Source organism: Solea senegalensis, linkage group LG21 (assembly GCF_019176455.1).
Source record: "Solea senegalensis isolate Sse05_10M linkage group LG21, IFAPA_SoseM_1, whole genome shotgun sequence".
NCBI lineage: Eukaryota > Metazoa > Chordata > Actinopteri > Pleuronectiformes > Soleidae > Solea > Solea senegalensis.
The window spans coordinates 9,321,457-9,343,219 of NC_058040.1; the positions used below are offsets into that span (position 1 = coordinate 9,321,457).

Consider the following 21,763-nt stretch of genomic DNA (forward strand, 5'->3'; position numbering starts at 1 on the left):
ATATATTTTATAATAATAAATGCTAATAAATCCACTTTTACTGCAGTAAAAATGGATGAGAATTATTTAGATGAGCTATTTGGAACACGGGACACAGAGTAATACATACATTTTACATTTTACTGTAAGCATGTAATGTGATTTATAGGAACAGAAAGGGCTTGGCTTTGTGGTTCGAGATGTCAAAGTCCTTCTCTTAAACTCTACTTTCCTCTTTATGGACACTTAGATTTTATTGCAAAAAGGATTGTGGCTAGACGACTTGTAAAGACATAAAGCCAATGGTTACAATGTGTGTTAAAATCACAGCGTGTATAAAGAGACTGGGATTCCTTTTCGATGAAGGGCAGAGCAAAATAAAAGGAAAATAAGACACAGTTCATCTCTAACATGAGCTTCTGCGCTTCAACATTTGTTTTTTGGTCACTTTATGTTTCCATATGCTTTTGTGTTTCTTGAGCAGTCCCTTTTTAAATGACTGTACCTGGCAGTGTGCACAAGAGCACAGACTAAACATTTGGTTCATAGGACCATAGTAAGTGTTTTTCAGCGTGAGTGTGCATGCTTTTGTCCACTCAGTAGGCTTTTATAGTGATTGAGGGACCCCGTCACATGCCCATTGACACCACCCACACCCCAAAGGGATTAACTGCCCTTCCATTTTTGCTGTAGACAGCTTTGTCCACGTCCCCCTCATCCCCTCGTCCTGTGGCTGAGGTAGACAGAAGACTCGGTGCGGAAGCATGCACTCATTATCCTAACTTTGACCTTGAGTTGCATCTCACTGTTTCCAAGCCTGGCAAGATTCCCCTGGACTTGTTTGTCTCCAGGAACATAGCGGGTTTGAGACTCGACTCAGTAGTTCCAGAGATGAGAGAAGTTAAAGGAATACTTCACCGATTAGCATTTAGCTTTGTATTACCAGAATAGGGGTAGTATTTTTTAAGTAGTTTGAGTCGAGAAATATCTAAATTCTTTTTTTTGTTACGTGCCCACCAGTGACACTTGGTCCGAGGCTTGAAACCGCAACGCTAATTTTGCAGTTTTTAGGGGGACGGGACCTCATTCCCAGAATGTAAACAGTGTCCGCCATCTTTGCTAACAGTTACGCTAACAGGACCAAGTGTCACTCTTGGTCCACGTAACAAAGAAAAGAATGAAGATATTTCTCAACTCAGGGGAAACTGAGGTTGGTCAACGCAATTTTTCAAAACTACTGCCCCTATTTTAGTAATACTAAGCTAAATGCTAATTGGTGAAGTATTCCTTTAAACTATGTCATTTATAAATAGTTGAATTTTATTCTAAGATACACACTCATCTAGAAACGGCACTCTTATCAGCAAACATTTGGTTTACTATACATCGCTATGCCATGCCATTACAGGATTTTGTTAAGGCCACGGCTTCCTTTGTTTAAAACAGAAAGCATTAGTGGTATTGACTTGTGCACATACTTCAGGGTGAACACTTAGCAGCTCTCGATAGAGTAACTATCTAGTCATTCTTTTGAGGCCTGGAGATTGTGAGACATTTTTTGTGATGTTTCCCAGCGTTTAGATCAAAGCACCAGAGTCCGTGTAACGGAACCAGAACATGTTTAACAGTTAAGGTTTAGAAAGACCATATATCTCTCATCCGGCACTTTACCACCCTTATATCCTAGTAACCCTCTTTTCAGGCGGCTGAGTTCTCCCCCATGATAAATATCAGTAGACAGAGGTTAAGTGGCTAATTTCATTCCCTTTATCCTGGCATGGATACAGGGAGGCCTGACGGAGCCAAAGGGCAACCAAAACAACCAATCTATAACCCTGTCAGTGGCAATGAGATCATGTATCATGCCGACAAATGATTCTGGGCTTTGGTATTCTAAGTCATCTTTTACCTACGTGTGCCAAACCTGGACCCGGGATGGAGTCATAAATCAGGGGAACGATTAACTGTATTAGGGATTTTTTTTTTGGAGGGGGAGCTTGAATGTTCTACTTACCCAAAGTATGGCACCAAGGTGGATGATTTTGTCTGCATATCTAATGTGTCTGTGGGCAAAAGTAGGACTTTACTGTGAAGGATTTCTTTCTTTCTTTTTTTTCAAACACCATCTGTGATCTTTTTAAGATCCCAAATTAAACACGAGCTTATGTAAAACAGCTCACCTTTAATGTGTTTTTTTTTTTTCTTCCTCTTTCTCTACCTTTAGGCCACCCACACAGTCCTCTAAATAAGGTCACCCTGACGCTGATTACCATCAGCACGTGTGTCATTGCCATTGTCTACGCTACGCAGGAATCCTGCCCTCTCACTGTCAAGGTTACCCTCCATGTGCCTGAGCATTTTGTTGCGGACGGTAAGTGCAACACATTTATTAGACCTTGGCCAGGTATTCTCATAAAGGTATATCCAGAATAAATCTCTCGGTATTACTCCCTCTCTTTTGCGTTTTGTTGCATTGCCTCTGTGTGTGTGCTTTTTGTGTAGGTGTGATGATTTGTCAATAGGATTATTTAAAATGTAAGCTGGAGCACGGGCCAGGGAAACTTCTGTGAATCCCTTTAAACCTGTATTACTTAGAATTACTAGAAAATGAGTTGATTGTTGAGACTTTGCAGGAAGAAGACCCGGGTCCGCAACACGGTTGGAACAAAGAGCCTCTCTGCATGGAGTTTGCATGTTCTCCCCGTGTGTGCGTGGGTTTCCTTGGGTTCTCCGGTTTCCTCCCACACTCCAAAAACATGCAGATTTGGGGATTAGGTCAATTGGACACTCTAAATTGACTCTAGGTGTGAGTGGATGGTTGTTTGTCTCTATGTGGCTGTGTGATGGACTGGCAAACCTGTCCAGGGTGTACCCCGCCTTTTGCCCTGTGTCAGCTGGGATTGCCCCCCCTATGACCCTCATGTGGATGATAAAGCGGTAGGAGATAAGTGAGTGAGAGAGAAATTGATTGTCTGGTCTGAGCTCCTCCCACCAGATCAGCAGAGACGGACACAAGTTCTTCATACACCACAGACAACCTGAGGCAATCTTTCATCTTTGAAATAATCTGCCAATATAAGGAGTGCCTGCTCTCTCAGAAGTGCTCTTTGATTGGGCAAAGTCTCCCATCATGGGTCAGACTGGAAAGTAGTCATGGGCCAGTTTTTTTTTTTGCTTTCATGAGGTCTGAAAAAGCATCGGTTTCAAAAAACACTAAATCTTTGATCATTTCTGACCAATATGAGCTGTTTTTGGAGACTCATCAATGACAGGAAATACAGGAATCCCTCAGGTTGCAGCCTACAGTAACATGACCCCTCCACCTCTGGACGGAGGATCCACTCTGCTGTGAATGAAGAGTGGCTGCCAGAGGAGGCAATAAACCAAATGTGATTTCACATCTAGGGGAGGATCAGCCGTCACTGTTTGCCACTTTCTAGGCAACTGTCTGTCTTGCCTGTCATGTCTGACTTGACATGAGTATTTGCAACCCACTTTGAGAGATGGCGTGTCTGGCAGTGGTGAAATAAATATGATCGGCGTGCTATCAAGGCAGATGACATGGGTAATTAACAAGCTAGTTTCCCCACTGTGTTATTTCACAGAACAGGGAAGTACTAATTTTCTGTGAAATAACACATTTAAAAAGCAGCCTGCTGGCTCTCTAGTCTTTTTGTGTGCACTAACATTAAAATAACCAAATAAAATGATAATGTCAACGTTAACATTATCTTGTATTATTCTTAGTAATAGAAGTAGCAGTAGTAAAAACACATTTTAAACATAAAAACTTGCATACACATACCATGAAAATTGCATTTTAGTCATAAAGATGTCAATCAATCAATCAATTAAACTTTATTTTTATAGCAATTCAACTCAAAGTGCTTCACAGGATAAAAACGTATTCAAAGAAAGCAACCCAACGGCTCACCCACCCCCCCACACACAGCAACCGTTTCAGCCGACAGATGGCTGGTATTATGTATTAAAAACAGCAATGGAGAAGTGAAGAAATGAGGAAAAGATGAAGTAAGACGCGAGAGAAGGACGTGCGGAAAAGAAGAGAGGAGAGGAAGTGAGGAAACACGAGGGAAAACTGGAGACTAAAATAATAGTGCGTGATCTAAACAGGAGGTAAAAGAGAAATTAAAAACATCAATAGTAGCACGTTAAATGTAATGAAACAGATAAGTGAATCAGTACTTAAAATGAGGTGAGAATTTTAAAGGCTACTATAAAGGCTCCCTAAAATTAGATAATACATATAGTACAAATAAACACTACAGCTCAGGTAAAAGTCAGGTTAAAAAGCGGGTCTCAAGTTTGTTTTCATCATGTTATTTTGCCCGATACCTACAGAAAACCGAGACTATAGGAGGTGCACAAGTCTAGTTCTACTTAAAGTTTACTTGATTTAACATTATGCTAAAATATGATAATAAAAATGACCTCTCAACCTTGCCAAGAGTATCCTGCTTACCCTCGCTTATAAGGAAAGGATACAGGAATTCATTTTAACATTCATCCCTTACTGTGAGATAAGGCTTTTTTTTTTTTTTTTGCTGCGGCAGATGTTTGAACACTCAGCAACATGCAATTCTATTTTTAACCACATGATGTAAAATGTACGACAAACCTTAAATGTTCATTCACCAAGTTCCTTTACACTGAAACAAAATCACTGTCACTGACACATTTCCATTCAGCGTTGAACTTCAGTATGTCTTGCTGTTGTCGTGTTATAAAAGTTGACCTTGGCGTGAAACGAGGATGCAGAAATGTGCGGCATGTTTTCACAGTAGCAACATTCCACCATGATGTGCCATTTTTTTTGTTTGTTTTGGGCCATAATGGGATACTCTTGTCCTTCAGCGTTATACCGTAGAGGTGACTTTAACTTTGCGCTGTTGTTTAGTGGTGGAAAAAAAAACAACATTATATAATGTGTATACTTTCCAATGTCAGAAGGACCAGCTAATGGACCGGGGATGGCTCAGCATGCTCCCCTTTTTTTTTTCTGTTTATAAATGGCTTGCAGTAAAAACTCTACCCCTTCAACCTTGATTTGTGGTTTACAATATGCATACTTTTCAGTTTAAAATCCCCCCAACAGTACAAATGACACATAACTATCCAGGAAAAAAAAGGTAAAAAATGTGTTTGGACTGAAAAAAAAGAGAGCAACAATCATGACACAAAAAGCTTGAAAGGGAAACAGCGTGATTTATTACCTCTGCAACCAACAGAGTGGCATTTTTAGCAATCGGATTGATGAAGAGTTGTGTGTGTGTTCGGAACATGGTGATTGTTTCTTTCTGTCTTTGTTCTGCAGTTAGGAGCTCTTCTCTCTGTGCGGACTTTATTACATGAGGCTGCTCGCCGCAGATTGGAATACTACCCTCTTTTATGGTTTGCACTTTCTCAGTTGACATGGCATAAACATTCAATTCAACTGACACGACTCCTCCAAGGTTTCGCTTTATTTATACCCAAACAAACCCAATAAACGTAAAACGCGCGAACTGCGCTATATATTATAATTTGGACAGTGGCACGCAAGCAAGTTATATGTGCCGCTGTCCAAATGATATTGAAGACATAGAACCCGGAGTCACTCTTTTTTGAAATAAATGTAGTCGATAAAAGGCAATATTTGCAAAACAAGAGTGAATCAAAGAAGGCTAAATTAAGCATGTGGGGATGGCTGGCGAGACAGGTGCTTAGACTTCTGAGTCTGTTTTAAATTCCTCACTGGCGATGAAATATTAATAATTTGGGTCCATGTATTGGCAAGATACTGCTCTACAAGCCTCAATGGCAGCAGAGAGAAAAATGGAAAATGTGCAAGGAGTTAAGTGAAGTAAGAGAGAGTGAAGAGCTGGGGCAATTTAGCTAATGATTGCCATATCTCTGAAAGCAGAGCATTCACATATCAGTCAATCAGGTGCTCTTGCTGCTGGGTCCTCATTCCTAGTCCACCCACCCACACACACACACACACACACACACACACACAGAGACACTGTGGAGATGAAAACATATTTTTTTTCCTTTGTGTATCTACAGTATCCGTATACATCTGTTATATGTAATGCGGCGCAATGAAAAGGCTTTTCTAAAAATATGTAAGTTCCTACATGCTGTGCCACACTAATCACATTAACATTAGATATGTGTGTCTGTCCCTGACGTCATTTTGAGTGTCTCTCATAAGCGTCTTGTCCATAATACATTCGAGTCAAGTCCACTCTAACATTTATCTTTAATGTAACTTGGCAACCGCTAGTCATTGTGCTGCAGAATTTATAATGGATGCCTTCCCCCGTTAGTGCCTCACCCTGTCAAGACCGATTTTATAAACACAGCAGATAAAGGCCAATCCTCAGTTTGAGCATCAGTCAGTCCGGTGCGGTTTGTTAGGCTCCACATGATGTAAATGTTGTCATCCGCCCATGTTGATGGGACCATTTTTGACCACGTGATACAGGAAGGATACTACTAAGTATCATAATGACATATATTATGAGTTTAGGTACACATGCTTGTATGCACACCAGTCTAACACGGACTCTCATGTTATAGAACAACTAACAACCTTGAGGAAGTACCCAAATGTATGCAAGTATGGAGAGCCCTTTCTACCTTTTCAGCATCCATCCATCCATCTGCAACCACTTTATCCACTACACAGTTCCAGCACGAATCGGCACGGCACGGCTCGACTTTCTTGCTTTTCCATTAGTGATAGTACCTGCACAAGAAGCAAACCATGCCTGAACTGTCGATCAGTTAAAAATCATGAAAACATGTGTCAATCTCCAACATATAATGCAGAAAGAAAATGTCTAGAATGTCATTATTTAACAGAGGAGTCTGGTGTATCCAGCGATCGCGAGTGGTGAGCCGCGTCACAACCCAACCCCCCTGTGCCATATTTCAGTTCAGTGACTGTGTCAGAAGGAGTCTTCCCTATGGTCATGCAGGAAGTACTGAACGTGCTCTGATGACTCCGCCCACATTGTGGAGATACTATATATATATATATATATATACATACATATATATATATATATATATATATATATATATATATACACATATATATAGTATATACAGTATAACAGAGACTGTTTCCCCCACATAGAGACATCATCAACAACCATTTACTACTTAGTTTCAGTTTGGAGTGTGCATGTTTGTGAGAGGACGGTGGGAGGAAACCGTAGAACCGGAAGAAAAACCTGTATTTCCTGTCTTTGATGAGTCTCCAGAAACAGTTCATATTGGTCCTAAATGTTCAGAGATTTAGTGGTTTTGCTTTTTCAAAACTGTGATGGGAGACTTTGCCCAATCAAAGGGCACTTCAGAGGCACTCCTCATATTGGCGGATTATTTCAGAGATGAAAGATTGCCTCAGGTTGTCTGTGGTGTATGAAGAACTGGCGTCTGTATCTGCTAATCTGTTGGGAGGAGCTCAGACCAGATAATCAATTTCTCTCTCACTCACTCATCTTCTACCTCATCTTCTTGGTAGGGGGGGCCCAATCCCAGCTGACATAGGGAGATAGGCAAGGGTACACCCTGGACAGGTTTGCCAGTCCATCACAGGGACACATAGAGACAACCAACCATCCACTCTCAGATTCACACCTGGGACGGTGGGATGAAACCGGAGAACCCGTAGAAAACCCACGCACACACAGGGAGAACATGCAAACTCCATGCAGAACCACTAAACCAACCATGTGGCCAACTTTTACAACAGTCAAATCATTTCTTTTTTTGTCTGGTCTATGCACCATTTGTTTTGTTGTCTTCTTTTTAATTGTGGATTGAGCGTGACAAAGTTTACCCTCAGGAAACTATAATCAGGCTTTTTTTTGTTGTACTTTTTTGTTTTGTTATTTCGCTGCAAAGTCTGTACCGTGTGTTCACTGGAAATTGGACTCAGACAGCGCGGGCACCTGAGGCAGAGCAGATGTGATAAAAGGTGGCTTAACACAGTAGTCTGGCAGGCATACAGTCAGGCAGCAGGCGGGCAGTCGGAGCAAACAAACAAACAAATCCAAGAGATAAATAAACAGAACAAATCCTGGCAAACCACATACAGTATAAGTAGAGTCAGGACAAGGCGCCGGGAAGCAATAAAAAGTATTACAACACCATCGCTCCAAGGCTTCACATATAGTTTTGTCGGGTGTGTGAGTTGCCCTCTATGAAATGCTCTGTGTCAACTGGAGAAATAATGAGTGATAGGAGGCGTGTGAACAGGCAAGTGATGAGGTCGGACGTCTGTATGAGGCTGACGAGTTGACAGATGAGCTATGGCAAGACAAGGTAAACGTTAAAACACACAAACTAATGTGTACAACTGGACGGCAGTGGAGCAGTGGGCCTGTCAGGTCCACATCGTGACGAGCTCGGCGAGCGGAAATAAACATATCGTACAAGTTAATGGGGTTAATATGCAAGCATTACATCTTAATGTTACTTCATTTATTCTCATTTCGAAGGCAGGGAAATGTGAAGCCCAAAAAGGAAAGACGGCGTTTTATCACCTGGGAAATTATCTTTATTTAGTTGCGTGTAATCATGAGCCTATGTGGCATTAAAGCGCAGGGAGAGAGAAAAAAAAATCTGAATCAAATAAATAATTCATGTAAAATGCTCCGGTATGTTGCAAGTTAATTCAGTAATTTAGTCCCAGACAGAGGAGGGAGTAATCTAGTTTTTCTTAATTCACGATTATGCACAGTTGCCTGCAATCAGCGTTGTTCTAATATACAACTCAAGAGGGGTTTCTTCACAGGTCTCAGAGAAACTAACCCATAATGCTCCTCGCCGGATGAGCTGAAGCCATTAGATTTCTCCACGCTCTCAGCAAACAGGGGCTGCTGCCAGTCGTGTTCACTAAACTGCAGTGATGCAGGAAATAGCCTCGTTACACTCGTCTCTGGGTAGCTTGACCTGGGAGAGGCGTTAAGGGATCCTTTCAGGGGGAGTTGTGTGTGTTTTTCAGCAGTTTTGGGTATTTAGGTGGGCGCTAAATGCAAAAGCAATAGCAGACGTTGCTTTTCAAAGACACACGAGTCTATGATTGTTTGATATTTGCTAATTTCAAAGAGCTAATCATGAATTTATGCCAGCATTAGTGAGATGGAAAGGAAAATACACTGTAACGACTTATTCGTCATACCATACAAATTTTAATATCCTGTACATTTTTAATGATCATTCATGAGATGACTTCACTGTGTGAGGTTATCACACCACAGCTTGAAGTTTTAGTCCAGACCTGAAGCACATTTGCCATTTTTCAAAGGTAAACGGTGTGAATTAGGGCTACAGGATGCATCGTTTGAGCGTCGTCATCGCGATTTGCGCATGTGCGAAAGTTTTCTCATTTTTTAGAACTTTTGTTTTGCTTCAGAAACACATCTCTGAACTAGCACCTCTGACTCTGCGGCCACGTCCAGACGTAAACGGCACGAAACGTAAACGATCGTTTTCGTTTCAGGAAATATCACCGTCGGCTGTAGTGCATATTCTAGGACTGGAAGTTATAATAACAGAGACAGAATGAACGAGTGAGCCAGGGGAAAGAAAAGTGAAATAATGTCTGTTTGTTTACGGTTTGGTCTGTTTGTTGCCGAATTGTAAACAAGCAGACAAGCTCAAACGCTCGACCTTCTGGTTGAAAGACGCGCCGCGCGACCACTCAGCAGTGGCTGCAACTATTTCTCCACGGTGAGGCGTCGGGCGATGATGAGGATGGTGGTGATGATGATGATGATGAAGATGACGATGGCTACTTTTAGCCAAAACCACCCCCCACCCGCCTCATGTATCAACCTTGGCAGTGTTTTCTGCTGAATTGTGGAATACGGTCTGTGATGATTCAAGCAGGTCCACAGTGGCAGCTGGGCTCCCTCCCAAATTTTCCTTTTGATTTAAATTTTTTTGTGTATTATATCTTAGCTTGTTCACATTTTTTTATTTATTTATTTTTTAAATTGCCTCTGTCAGGATGTTGTGGTGTGAAAGCTGCTTGTTGCACACTCAACTCCAACAAGCAGATTTGCCTTTTGCAATTTATCCAGGTTAGTTAGGGGTCACTTTTTTAGCATCACAGAAACCGCCTTCCACAAACTTGGCACGCTGTTGCAATATCTATTGCTCCAAATCTATTTGTCTTCTCTTGACAGTGATAGTAATGTTTCTTTTCTTTGGTTTTGTGTGAGGTTCCTTTACCCTGATCATAATATTCCAGGCATACTAGCCAGAAAGGACCACCATGAATTGGGTTGTGTATTTATTTATTTATTTATTTATGCATTTCTCTTCCAATTGAAACCTGAAATAAAAGGTGTTTGTAAAATATGTACAGCAGCGACCTTCAGCGTTTAAAACAGTGACTGCAACGATTGTTTTTTACCATTTGAATCGTCAACTATCTTGACAATCGCTGAATCAGTTTTTCAGCTTCTTGAATGTGAATATTTTCTGGTTTCTTTGCTCTACCTAAAACAAAGAAATCATTCAAACCAAACCTTTTTTGATTTGTGGACAAAACAAGACATTCGAGAACGTCATCATTTCCAGGTTTGGCAAACAACCGATCAGCATTTTACAAGTACTCGAAGAATCGAGAAAGAAAATCGAGCCCTACTGTGATATCAGTAGAAAACAATGTAAATGAAATTCTCCCAAAATACAGAAATGAAATGAGCATGTGTCCCTAGCGTTAGTTACAGTGTGTTCATGCACAAACGCGTCCACAAACATAATGTTTAAAAAAACACTTAAACTGTGTTTGTTTAATTTCCATTTGTGAGCTACAGGCTGAGATTGAGAGTAAAAGTGTGACTGCTTTAGAGCAGAGAATTATTATATAATGAGAGGAGACGACAAGGCTATAGTAATGGACCGTAAAGAAATGTTATACTCACCAACAAAGTGGTTGAGGAGAGAGAGTGTCTGTTTCTGAAAATATACTATGCAAACTAGTGATATCAGCTGATATCACTGTGTGGCAGTGTGGCTTTTGCTAGTGTTTTCGACATGGATCTTAGAGGAGGGCTGACTAGCCTAAAATGAAACGCTCAAAATGAAATACAACCACCGGACGTACTTTAATCTATCTGTCTCTTGTGGGTTGGGCTAATCCAAAATACTGAAAACAAGGGGAGTGTTCTGGCTGTTACCTGTGAAACAGGGGTGCTCTGAAAACACCCCCATTAGCACTTGGTACATTCCTCCAGATGAAATCAAATGAACCATAGACTGTATGAAATTAACACGGCCAATCGACTGGGACTTCACAGCCCCTAGTCAGTGCAAAACCCATCCATCCAATCTCAGCTGACATAGGGCGATAGGCGGGGTACACTCTGGACAGTTCGCCAGTCCATCACAGGGCCACACATAGACACAAATAACCATTCACTTTCATACCTACGGTCAATTTAAAGTGTCCAATTTGCCTAAATCTACATGTTTGGACTGTGGGAGGAAAACTCCCACACACGGGGACAACATGCAAACTCCACGCAGAAAGGCCCTTGTTCCAACCAGGTCTCGAACCCGGGTCTTCTTGCTTGAAAGACTAACCACTACGCCAACCGTGTGGCCCCAGTGCAAAACCATGACAAAGAAATCACAGATTAGTTTACTAATAAAGATTTCACAATAAAATCCTCCTCCTGTTGTCAGGCTCTCTCCGTCTGCAGCTATCCAACAGAAAATGGGCACTTTAAAGCGAGGAAGCAAGCGAGCAAGCGAGGATACTGCTCAGGCAAAAAAAAAAGAAGAAGATTGCAAAAATATAATATAATAAAACCATTATATCTATTTTAAACTCATATTTGGTTGATGGAACGTTACCCACATAGAAATACTATTGTAAAAAGCAATTTTACAACAGTATTTCTATTAACCCTCCACTCACATCCTTCTTATTCTCTTATCAGGAAGTTGGCAACCCCTACGCTGCTGGCATTGTGTGTGTTGAAGTGCTAGGAGCTGTGTTATTGGGGTGGGTGGTGGACAGTGGCGCCACAGACGGAAACACCAAACCAAAGCAAACATGCGGGTTGCAGCCCCACAAATGAAAATGTATTTTTGGAATATACCGGCCACACCATTGTTATCAGCGAAGCCAGTATTTCAATTTAACCTCACATCACGGTCACTCTACGTCTCTCAATACATTCCTTACCTTCTTTTTCTGTATAAGTACAGGCATTTTTTTTTGTGGACTCTTTCTTTCTTTTATGGCTTTGCTTTTTACTGCAAGGCATTAGCCATGTTATTTTTCCCTATGACTCAGGTTTGATTGCTCAATTGTTCCTGCCTGAGTGTTTCTGTTATTATAATAATAATAATAATATGTAATAATCCTCTCCAGAACACCAGAGACTGTCATCACTGTGCATGGGGTTAATAGAATGAATCATTTGCAATTTCACAATTGTCTCTGTGCCTTTGACTAGTATCCGCAATTTGTTAAAAATAAATTTTGACACAGAAATGCACGCTCATTTGATGCTTTTGCAAATTTCAACCTTCCATGACGGAGCTCGTTCTGGTGTGGAAGAATCTTTGTGTTCACCAGTGGCATATTCTTCTCCCAGCTCCCTATGGAAGCAAAAGTCATTGGCATCAATTAGGGATATCCTTGTTCAGTGATCACAGTTTAACGATTGGTCTGGGAGCAGTAAGAAAGAAAGGTAAATCAGTGTCAATGAGCATAGTGTTTACCAACTGACTCGAGAAAACCCTTTTAGCCCCTGTGCTGCAATTACCAGGGAAATCCCATCAATACACACATTATAGGTCTTAATTTTCTCATTTAAATTCAGCTTAGTCAGGAAGGGAATAAATATTATAGTGAAAACAAACCAATTTACGACTTTCTAGTTGCTCTTATAACCCCCCCCACATAACCTAACCTAATCATTTTATCCCGATTTCTTTTTTTGCAGGAAGTAGTTTTGTGGTCAGCATGGGAAGCTTCTTGGATGTTTCTAATTGGCTAAACCCGGCCAAGCTCACCCTCTACTATCAGACCAACTCATCCACACAATGGGTGCAGGACTTCTGTGGCCAGAGGACGACTGAGCCCTGCGAACAGATTTGCGATCAAGACTCAGGTTAGTGCACCAACAGACACACGTGCACACTTGGGGCTTCATTTGCTTTAAAAGAGAAAACAAAAAAACACATTTATTTTATTTTATTTGTTTTGATCCTTTAAAACCTTACCCACAAAATGTCCGTCAGGACCTCTTTTTTTTGCTTAATTTAACCGTAGAATGTCAATTTTTCCAGAATAATTTCCAGTATCTGGCAGTTGTTTACAATTTACTGCGTGTTAAAAATACTGTTTTAACAATTTAAAATGAAGAAAAACAAAAAGGTTTATTTAGAACAATTATTATTAGTATTAAATTTGAAATTGCAACCGTATGAAACATATGTACAATAACATTTTTTGAGACTCTGTCTCTCAATGTGCAAAACAAACAAATGGAAACTACAGGTGTTCTTCCCACTCTCTCCTCTCTGGTGACAAAGACACTCTATTTACCGTTTGAATAGAAATGTGCACAATAAAGCACCGTAAACCTAATAAAACTATAGAATTCATAAACAACTGGACGGCCGCCGCATACAGTGTGTCGTTGTCGGTCTGTGTGATATTCTGCATATTTGCGCAGACATTAACATGAGCTGAGATTGCAGCGTGATATTTATCTTTCCATGGTTGGCGCAACTCCCTTGTGTTTTCTGTGCCCAGCTAGATAAAGTATAAGCTCATTAGAATGGATTACATCTGTAATGTATGTGAAATTTATGTCACCCTGGTCAAGGGCATGTTGAGGGCTGATGCATAATGTATTAGAGCTCCAGACACTCAACTCAGTCAGTACACATTAAGATGCCAAAGTTGGACTTGGCACGTCTACGTTTGTGGATTCTTGAATTTATGTGCATTTATGCAAGCATCAGCCCCTGTGTGTTTATGCGCTGTAAGATCAGTAAGGGTTGTAATTCAATTCTCCCCCGCACTTTCAGCATTCTCACTTTATTAGTACTTTTGTTTTCCTTTTGTCTCCTTGTCTCCATTTATTTCCATTTCCATCTGTCCTCTCCAGCAGCACAAATATTTTTTGATCACTTACTTACTACGCTGCAGCTCTTGAGGGGGAACCACATTCATTTGGTTGCCTCTATTTCTGGTGCTGTTTTTCAATAGCTCTCAACAGTGATACACAAACACACATGCACACGCATGCACGCTCTCTTGAGAAAGGACCGCTCGAAACTAACCACTTCAGCGCTTTCATTGCACCACCAACAAACAAAGTTCAGTTGACCTTTTTTAAAACCCATACACAAGATGTTCCACATACATGGCACATATGTCACCAACATCTTTAAACTTGGACTGTCAATAGATTATATAAATTAATCTCACATTATGAAATTCATTAATCTAGACCTGGGGGGGGCCAATGAACTTCGAGTCTGGTCAAGATGGGGCTGGACTAGAGGAAAAAAGTGGGTGAAAAAAAACAAGTGTCACTAGTGGTTGGGCAATATGACACAATAGAGATATTGATGGTGATATTTCAAAGAAAAAGTGTTTGTTTTGACATGGAACGATGTGTCGTTCACAATAAAACCGTATTTATGATTCAGAAAGAGAAATAAATCGAATACTCAATAAAAATGTGCACCACTGTAATTAAAACACCTAACAAGCTCATATATATCGGTAATAATGTAATTTCATAATACCTAATACCTTTAGTATTGTATTTTGTCTATATTATTTCGCCTCACTGTGTTTAAAGGAAGAGGAGGTCACGTTTTCATGATAACCAAGATATTAATTGGTGGGCTGCAGGTAATCGATTTGGGGGGCCACACATGTTTGACACCTCTGATCTAGATTAATAGCAATTGACTAAATTAATGAGTAATCAGGCATTGTGCATTTCAGACAATTTAAGTGATTTGAAAGACACTCGGGCCCATCAAGTGCCAACCTTATCATCTTAAAATAAATCCTGTATGCGGGGTGGAGTGGCTAAGTGGTTAAGACCCTACCTTGTGTACCAAAGACATCATGGTCGCAAGTTCGATTCCACCCCTGGCTAATTGTACTTGATTCAATTGTAAGTCGCTTTGGATAAAAGCGTCTGCTAAATGACATGTAATGTAATGTAATGTATGCAACAAGTTACATGTGTTAACAAAAAAAAACCCACCAAAAACAACCAAACCATCCACCTGAGAATGTCCTTTGAAACTCAAACATTCCAAAGGGAAGTCCGCGGGCAGCTGCCAGCATATTACGTGCCTAGAGTGGATAGTTTGCCGCTAAAACTTCCAGTCGTTGTCAATAATTTGTGCCGTGACTGCAGGCAAGTGACTGTTTCGTGCAGATCTTTCCGGCGGTCGGAGGTCAGCGCACACCAGAAGTGAACAGACTTGCGTTCAGTTATTTTATCGCGTTCATCTCGGGCTGTATTAATCGCAACGATTAACGCGCTAACTTTGACAGCCCTAATTTAAACCGCTCGACCGTCACATCTGTCCGTTTTCACAATGTATGCAGACACAGTGTCTTTGCCACGTGTTTTTTTATTTATATATTTATTTTTTCCACAAGTGAATATCACAATCATTTCACCAAGTTATCACACGCCACGTCTTTCGCATATGTGCCTCCCTGCTGCTTCAATGTCACACTGGTCCACTTTCACTGCTGACTACCAGTCTCTGCGTCACTGGGCCGGCCTGGAGGACAATCAATCGTCTCCTCGCTTAACTCAGCTGTTCGAATGGAGGTCAAGAGACGAATGGTATGACTTTCTGCTGCAGGATGGTGTCTCTAGATTCAGTTATCTATAACTAGGCTGGGGAAAAGGGAAATCGTTTTAACAGCTGATAATGCTGAGAGAGCTGGACGTGGACACAAAAAAATGGAATGAAATCTCCCCGTAAATTGATTTAAAACCACAAATTTAATGAAACAGTGTTACATATAACAGCATTATCTCTAGGTAGAAGACAATGGTGATTTAATTAAAATGTGAAATGGATTATGGAGCCATTGTAACATGATGAGTCAAGTAAACACTTTGTTATTTGTTATAAGTTAATCCATCCTATCTCATATACGTCCCATTTAGGAGGAATAGATTGCCTACAGTGCCCCTCCATCTATCATAATAACTAACCTCATAAAGACTCGTGAACCTCCTGAGCCGCCTTTGTTTTCTTCATTTGACATTATGTGTCCCTGGCTCCTTCATCCTCACCTAATTGGAAGTGAAACTGCTGGGGTGTTAACTTAAACCTCTGTGTTATCCATCCAGGGCGTACTGTACACACACACACACACACACACTCATATGAGCACTGTTTAATACCAGTTGACGTTGATTCTGCCCATTGTCCTTGGTCAGAATGGCGTCTTCTCCTGGAATTTTAAATTATGCATGTACCTATACACCATTATACCTGAAATGAAAATCACCCATGCGGCTACAGTGAGGTTTTATAACATGATACTGGTAATACAGGAGGCGGAGAGGAAGGAACGGTCTTCTCAGAGGGAGGGCCACCGTTGGCTCTTGATTTAGAACAAAGGCGCTGTAATAGAGAGCATTAATGAAAGGGTTTGAAAAGGAGGCCACAGTGGTGACATGATAGTGACAAATTTTATTGGCATTGTAATATTGGTGTTTTCGACACGATGGTGTTATGTGCATTTGGGCTCTGTTAGTGTGTGAGCCTGTGGAGAAACCTTGGCTGCGGCGTTGCAGGAGAGGGACCACGGTGAGAGCCCGGTGAGATAATTGTTGTCATCAAATGGTCATTTCCAATCGCAGGTGATTCCATGTTCATTAGGCCGAAAACATGTTCTAATTGGTCAAGCGTAAGTTCTGCAATCACCGAATTAACCCACGCTATTCATGCACTCGGGGGCCGGACGTGCATACATGAAAACTGTCAATTAGCACTTGCGGTCCGCCTGAAACGGCCGGATGTATTAAATCAAATTAAATCAGCACAGAGAGCTCACACAGTTCAGTTCAGTTTTCAGAATCACTTAAGGAGAGCAAGAGGAGGAAACACAAAAAGAAGAAGAATACCAAAATGCTAAATCGTTTCAATAAAAAAGGGAGGGTAATAAAAACAGGGACTGGTAATTCCACCTGAACCAAACGCATTTTGGCTGATTTTACTGTTTTAATTTTAACAAGTACGCATAATCAATGAGACGGGAGATGTTCCTTGAGCCTTTGAGGTATTAAAAATCGGAATACTAAAAGACACATAAAGGACAATATGGCTTATGAAACATAAATCAATGAGCCACCAGAGAAGAAATGGGTCCAAACTAGCGACATAGCAGATGGGTGGCACTAGTATCACAAGGAAACGGCAGCCAAATACTCTCCTTCACTGTAAGACTGCAAAGCACATTGAAGTTCAAGTTTAATGATCACAACTCCCTGTCCCCTACTTGCAATGTTTTTACTGCCAGTTCATTTTTTTTTTTTTTAAGCTTTTCTTTATTATTATTATTGTTATCATATTAGTTCAGCACAACTCCTCTTTGGTGCACATTTTCTGTCCATACCCTTTGTCTACTACTCTACTACTGCTTTCTGAAGAATAGCGAGTTGCTTTTTTTTTTGTTTCCCTTCCCTTCCCATTTGAATAGGTCTGGAGCAGATTTTTAAGAGGCAGCAAAACTGATACTTGCAGGCTATGCAAAGGTTAGTTAATCCAGTGGAATGTAATTAAGCAGGCATATCTCGTCCTGTTAATTGCCTGATCCGCCCTTAAATGCTTCTGCGTAGAGGAAAGAGCCACACTCCACTGATTACTCGCAAGGTGTTTTGCAGATTACAGGCAAACTGCGCTTCCGGGCTGGTGCACCTCATCTCAAATAAGATGGAGAACATTTCCTAAATGTCTCTCTCTCTCTGTCTCTCTCTCTCTCTGCAGCCTCCAGGTCGACACAATGTATTTCTCAACAGTGCGGATAGACTGCGTCTATGAAATCAACATATCTAATTTAATGACCCATGCAAAATTCATAGGCAAGCGCAGTTTCCCTGCCCACACTTGTGCACCCGGTGGTGTGTGGACTGTTGCTCAAGATTCAAAGTTGTCTTATTCGGCTGATAAAGGCAGTCTTGTTTGCTTGAAAAAGATTCCAATTATTTTTCGGCCCCTGCTTTTATCAGTGAATTCTTAAATGTGAATATTTCCTGGTTTCTTTGCTCCATATGACAAATAAATCATTCAAACTGAATCATTTTGGTTTGTGGACAGAACAAGACATTTCAGCACATCATCATTGTTCACAACAAAACATCTGTTTTGAAAAGCTGACAACTGAGAGCCGAGAACAATACCGTGCACAGGGCAGAGTCTTAACTCACTGCTTAAATGTAACAAATAAATAAAAAGTTGCATCATATCAAGTAAATCTATGGAAAGGGAACTTGGCTTATAACTGGAGGGTCGCTGTTCAAGTCCACACCAGGTCAAAAGGGCTGGGGTACCCCTAAGCAAAGTACCCAACCACCATTCCTTCCCGGGTGCTACTCAGTGTGGCAGCCCACTGCTTCTAATTCTAGGATGGGTCAAATGCAGAGAAATAATTTCCCTAAGGGGATTAATAAAGTAGAATGTTTAGATTTAAGTGGTCTGACGACGATGGAAAAGCAAAATAACCATGATTTGCGCTAGTGGAAACACGCCAATTTAAGCCTTGTTTACTTTTTTAAACAATGATAAATCAGACATATTTGATCTGGCCTGACCTGTGACGGACGCCGGACAGGGTATCGAAAATCCCGACTGTCGGGGCCTGAAGCCGGACATATGGCCACCCTAATGCCTGTCGCTTCTAGATTCTAGACTTGCTCCAGCTGTTTGTTAGTTGTGCACTATTTTTTTTTTTAATTTCCCTGCCAGTAGATGTTCCATCGCAGAGCAAATTGAAGCTTATGCTGCTGTCAGCAGACGGCGCCGTCCTGTCATTGTTACCCCTGATTCAGCCAGATCCCAACTCTCCTCTCCAATTTATCAGAGGTGCAATTAAGCAGTTTTTCACAAACTAATCAGACTTTGCTATGCAAGTCTTTCCCCTTGAACATGTAGGGAGCAAATCTCACGTTGGGTCACTATTGTTAGCCCAGACTCTTAATGAAAATGCCAATTCTAGCCCCTGGCAGAGTGAGGGGGAGAGTTGAGAGACAGATATAAAGAGAAGCAGAGGGGAAGAGAGAGAGAGAGAGAGCGTGACCTAACTGCACATGTTTAAGATGGATTTTACTAAACACTGCCTCTGGCAGTCAGGGAGACTTAATTATAACTAGCTTATACTGTATGTGTATTTAAAGAGTAGCTGTGGGTAATGGGGGTGGAGTGTGTTTCTTTGTGATTACTTGCCTTTGTGCACAGCGTGATGAGGATACATGTTGTGTCTGAGAGTCTTAAAAAACAATGAAATAAAGCCAACTTAAATGACCTTTCGTGACCTTCGTTCCATTTCCTCTTTTGCCCCCTTTCTCCCGGCTCTCGGGAGCAAAAGAGGAAATGGACTAAAGGGGTCAGGGCATGTGCATGGGTTCAACAGTTTTAGATGGATTTTTTAAAATTGGGCGACTTTTACTTGCTTCCCGTTTCAATAACCTGTCACTGTGGGTTGTTCTTAAACCAAAGTGAATGTAGCGAAACCATAACCACAGGGGGATAACATCAGAGAAGTGTTTTATTTTGGTAAAAATAGTGTGTTGGAACAGATTTGGAAGGGACCGAGTAATAAAAATTGTCCTGCTGATCAAATAACACTTCTATGTCATTCTCTGGAGGCCAGTGTTGAATAGTATATAGTATATATATATATATATATATATTATAAATAAACATTGGTGATCAAATCGGAAATTGTTATATATATGCGGCTGTGAAAGAAACAGTACAGTTCTTGTGAACATAAATGATCAATTTTAATGCAATCCCTGTCCCACACGCGCCTCATCTTTTATTCAAAGTGTTTTTTAAGAATCTTTTTTTAAAGTGGAGCCATTTCAAGAGCTCTTGCTCATTTAAGGAGGTCACATGGAAAAGCCACGAGCAAAATATGAGCATTTTCTGTTTCTTCTCTGGTGGTGCGTCGGCCCATGAGGGAATCTTGAGCCTGCAAAGTCCACCACTAAATTATTAAAGACGAGGTGATAAAATGTGAATGGTGTTGTGTAGGTAGCCATTACACATTTTTTCCAGTGCTATGCCTCCACAGGTCAACTGGAAGCAGTGGGTAGAATTTATTTTTGAGGGCAGTGCTAATTGAAATGTTTGGTAAATTGCCAGTTAATATCTTTCATTTGCTTCTATCCACTTAAAAGGCATAGCATCGCAGTGCTCTCCACACACTTGCAGTGCTCACCACATGCTCCACATCTGACACTATAAAGCAACTCCAGCTTTATAAAACACATAAAAATGACCCTCTCGAAATAAACCAGTGCTTAATGTCATTTGAGCAGCAGTAGACAGTAGATCGCAAACGGCGTGTAGAGAGCTGCAAAAGGGCTGCTTGTGATTATTTTAGTCGTGTTTTTCTTGAAAATAATAGCAGATTTTTAACGAAATTTTCCTCCTTCTTTTCCGGCAGCTCCATCTTCAACATCCTCCATCTAATAGAATCATTATCTCTCCTCTACACATGAGCGAACCATCTCAACCTTGACTCTCTTACTTTATTTCCAAACCGTTTAACTTGAGCTGGCCCTTGAATATGCACATTTCTAATCCTGACCGTCCTGGTCACTGTCATCTTGAGCTCCGTCCTAAAGAGATATAAAGTTGATTATTCTTTTCCCACATTTTGCCTTTTAGATTTGCGTTATCTGTTGCTCACTGCTAATAACCAGTTCAAGGATGTGTTATGATATAGGTGTCCATTACATGACAGCCTTAAAGCTGCTGTAAGTGGTGCCATTGTCTTTCTAACTTCCTGTTGCTGCCAATTTCTGTTCCTTTTTCTCTCCTCCGCATCACCTCATGAGCCCGAACAGAGAGATTCAAGATTCAAGATTCAAGAGGTTTATTGTCATATGTTCAGTTAAGACAGACGTCACACTGCACAATGAAATTCTTACTTTGCACATCTCCCTGGTCACACGAAAAAAAATGAAATACAAATATATATATATATAACTTAACAAGTTAAAAATGTACAGACTAAAAAAACTAAATTAAAATTAAAATAAAAAATGGAATGGACTACCTACTGTGAAGTTTCTCCTTGATTTACTTGCAGATCCACGAGACTTGAGAGACCTGCGATACCAGTGATAGCTGTCAGAATATGGATCTCTTAAACACATATATTAATAAAAAATATTTCTCTGACAGCAACTTTAAAACATAGCTGGTGAGGCAATTGGGCCCCTTAGCCAAAAAAAAGTAAACAGTGACCCTGAGCTGCGTGATTGGCAGCTTCATGCACCAAAACAAAGCCGCTGTTCTATCATCCGACTTGATCGTTGGCTCGCGGTGCAGTGGGATCTCTGCGGCCAAGTGAGAAAAAAAAAAAAAAACCCTGTAACAAAACACAAAGTTCTCAAAGACCAAAATAATTCTGTGAGAATGAAAAAGACTCTCAGTGAGAGAGAGAGTGAGAGCAACCAGAAACCCACTGTATTTTCGGAATTCAGCACAGACTGATGCTGTTTTTCAA

The 21,763-nt window shown here is 40.8% G+C and overlaps 1 protein-coding gene across 1 annotated transcript in view; it reads left to right on the forward strand.

Annotated features, from left to right (window-relative positions):
- LOC122758175 (astrotactin-2-like) overlaps nucleotides 1–21,763 on the forward strand; it is a 170,213-nt gene that overhangs the window by 38,026 nt on the left and 110,424 nt on the right. Inside the window, exons 4-5 of the mRNA XM_044012144.1 lie at nucleotides 2,204–2,350; nucleotides 12,966–13,133. Coding sequence (XP_043868079.1) covers nucleotides 2,204–2,350; nucleotides 12,966–13,133 — 315 coding nt within the window. The remainder of the gene's footprint in view (nucleotides 1–2,203; nucleotides 2,351–12,965; nucleotides 13,134–21,763) is intronic.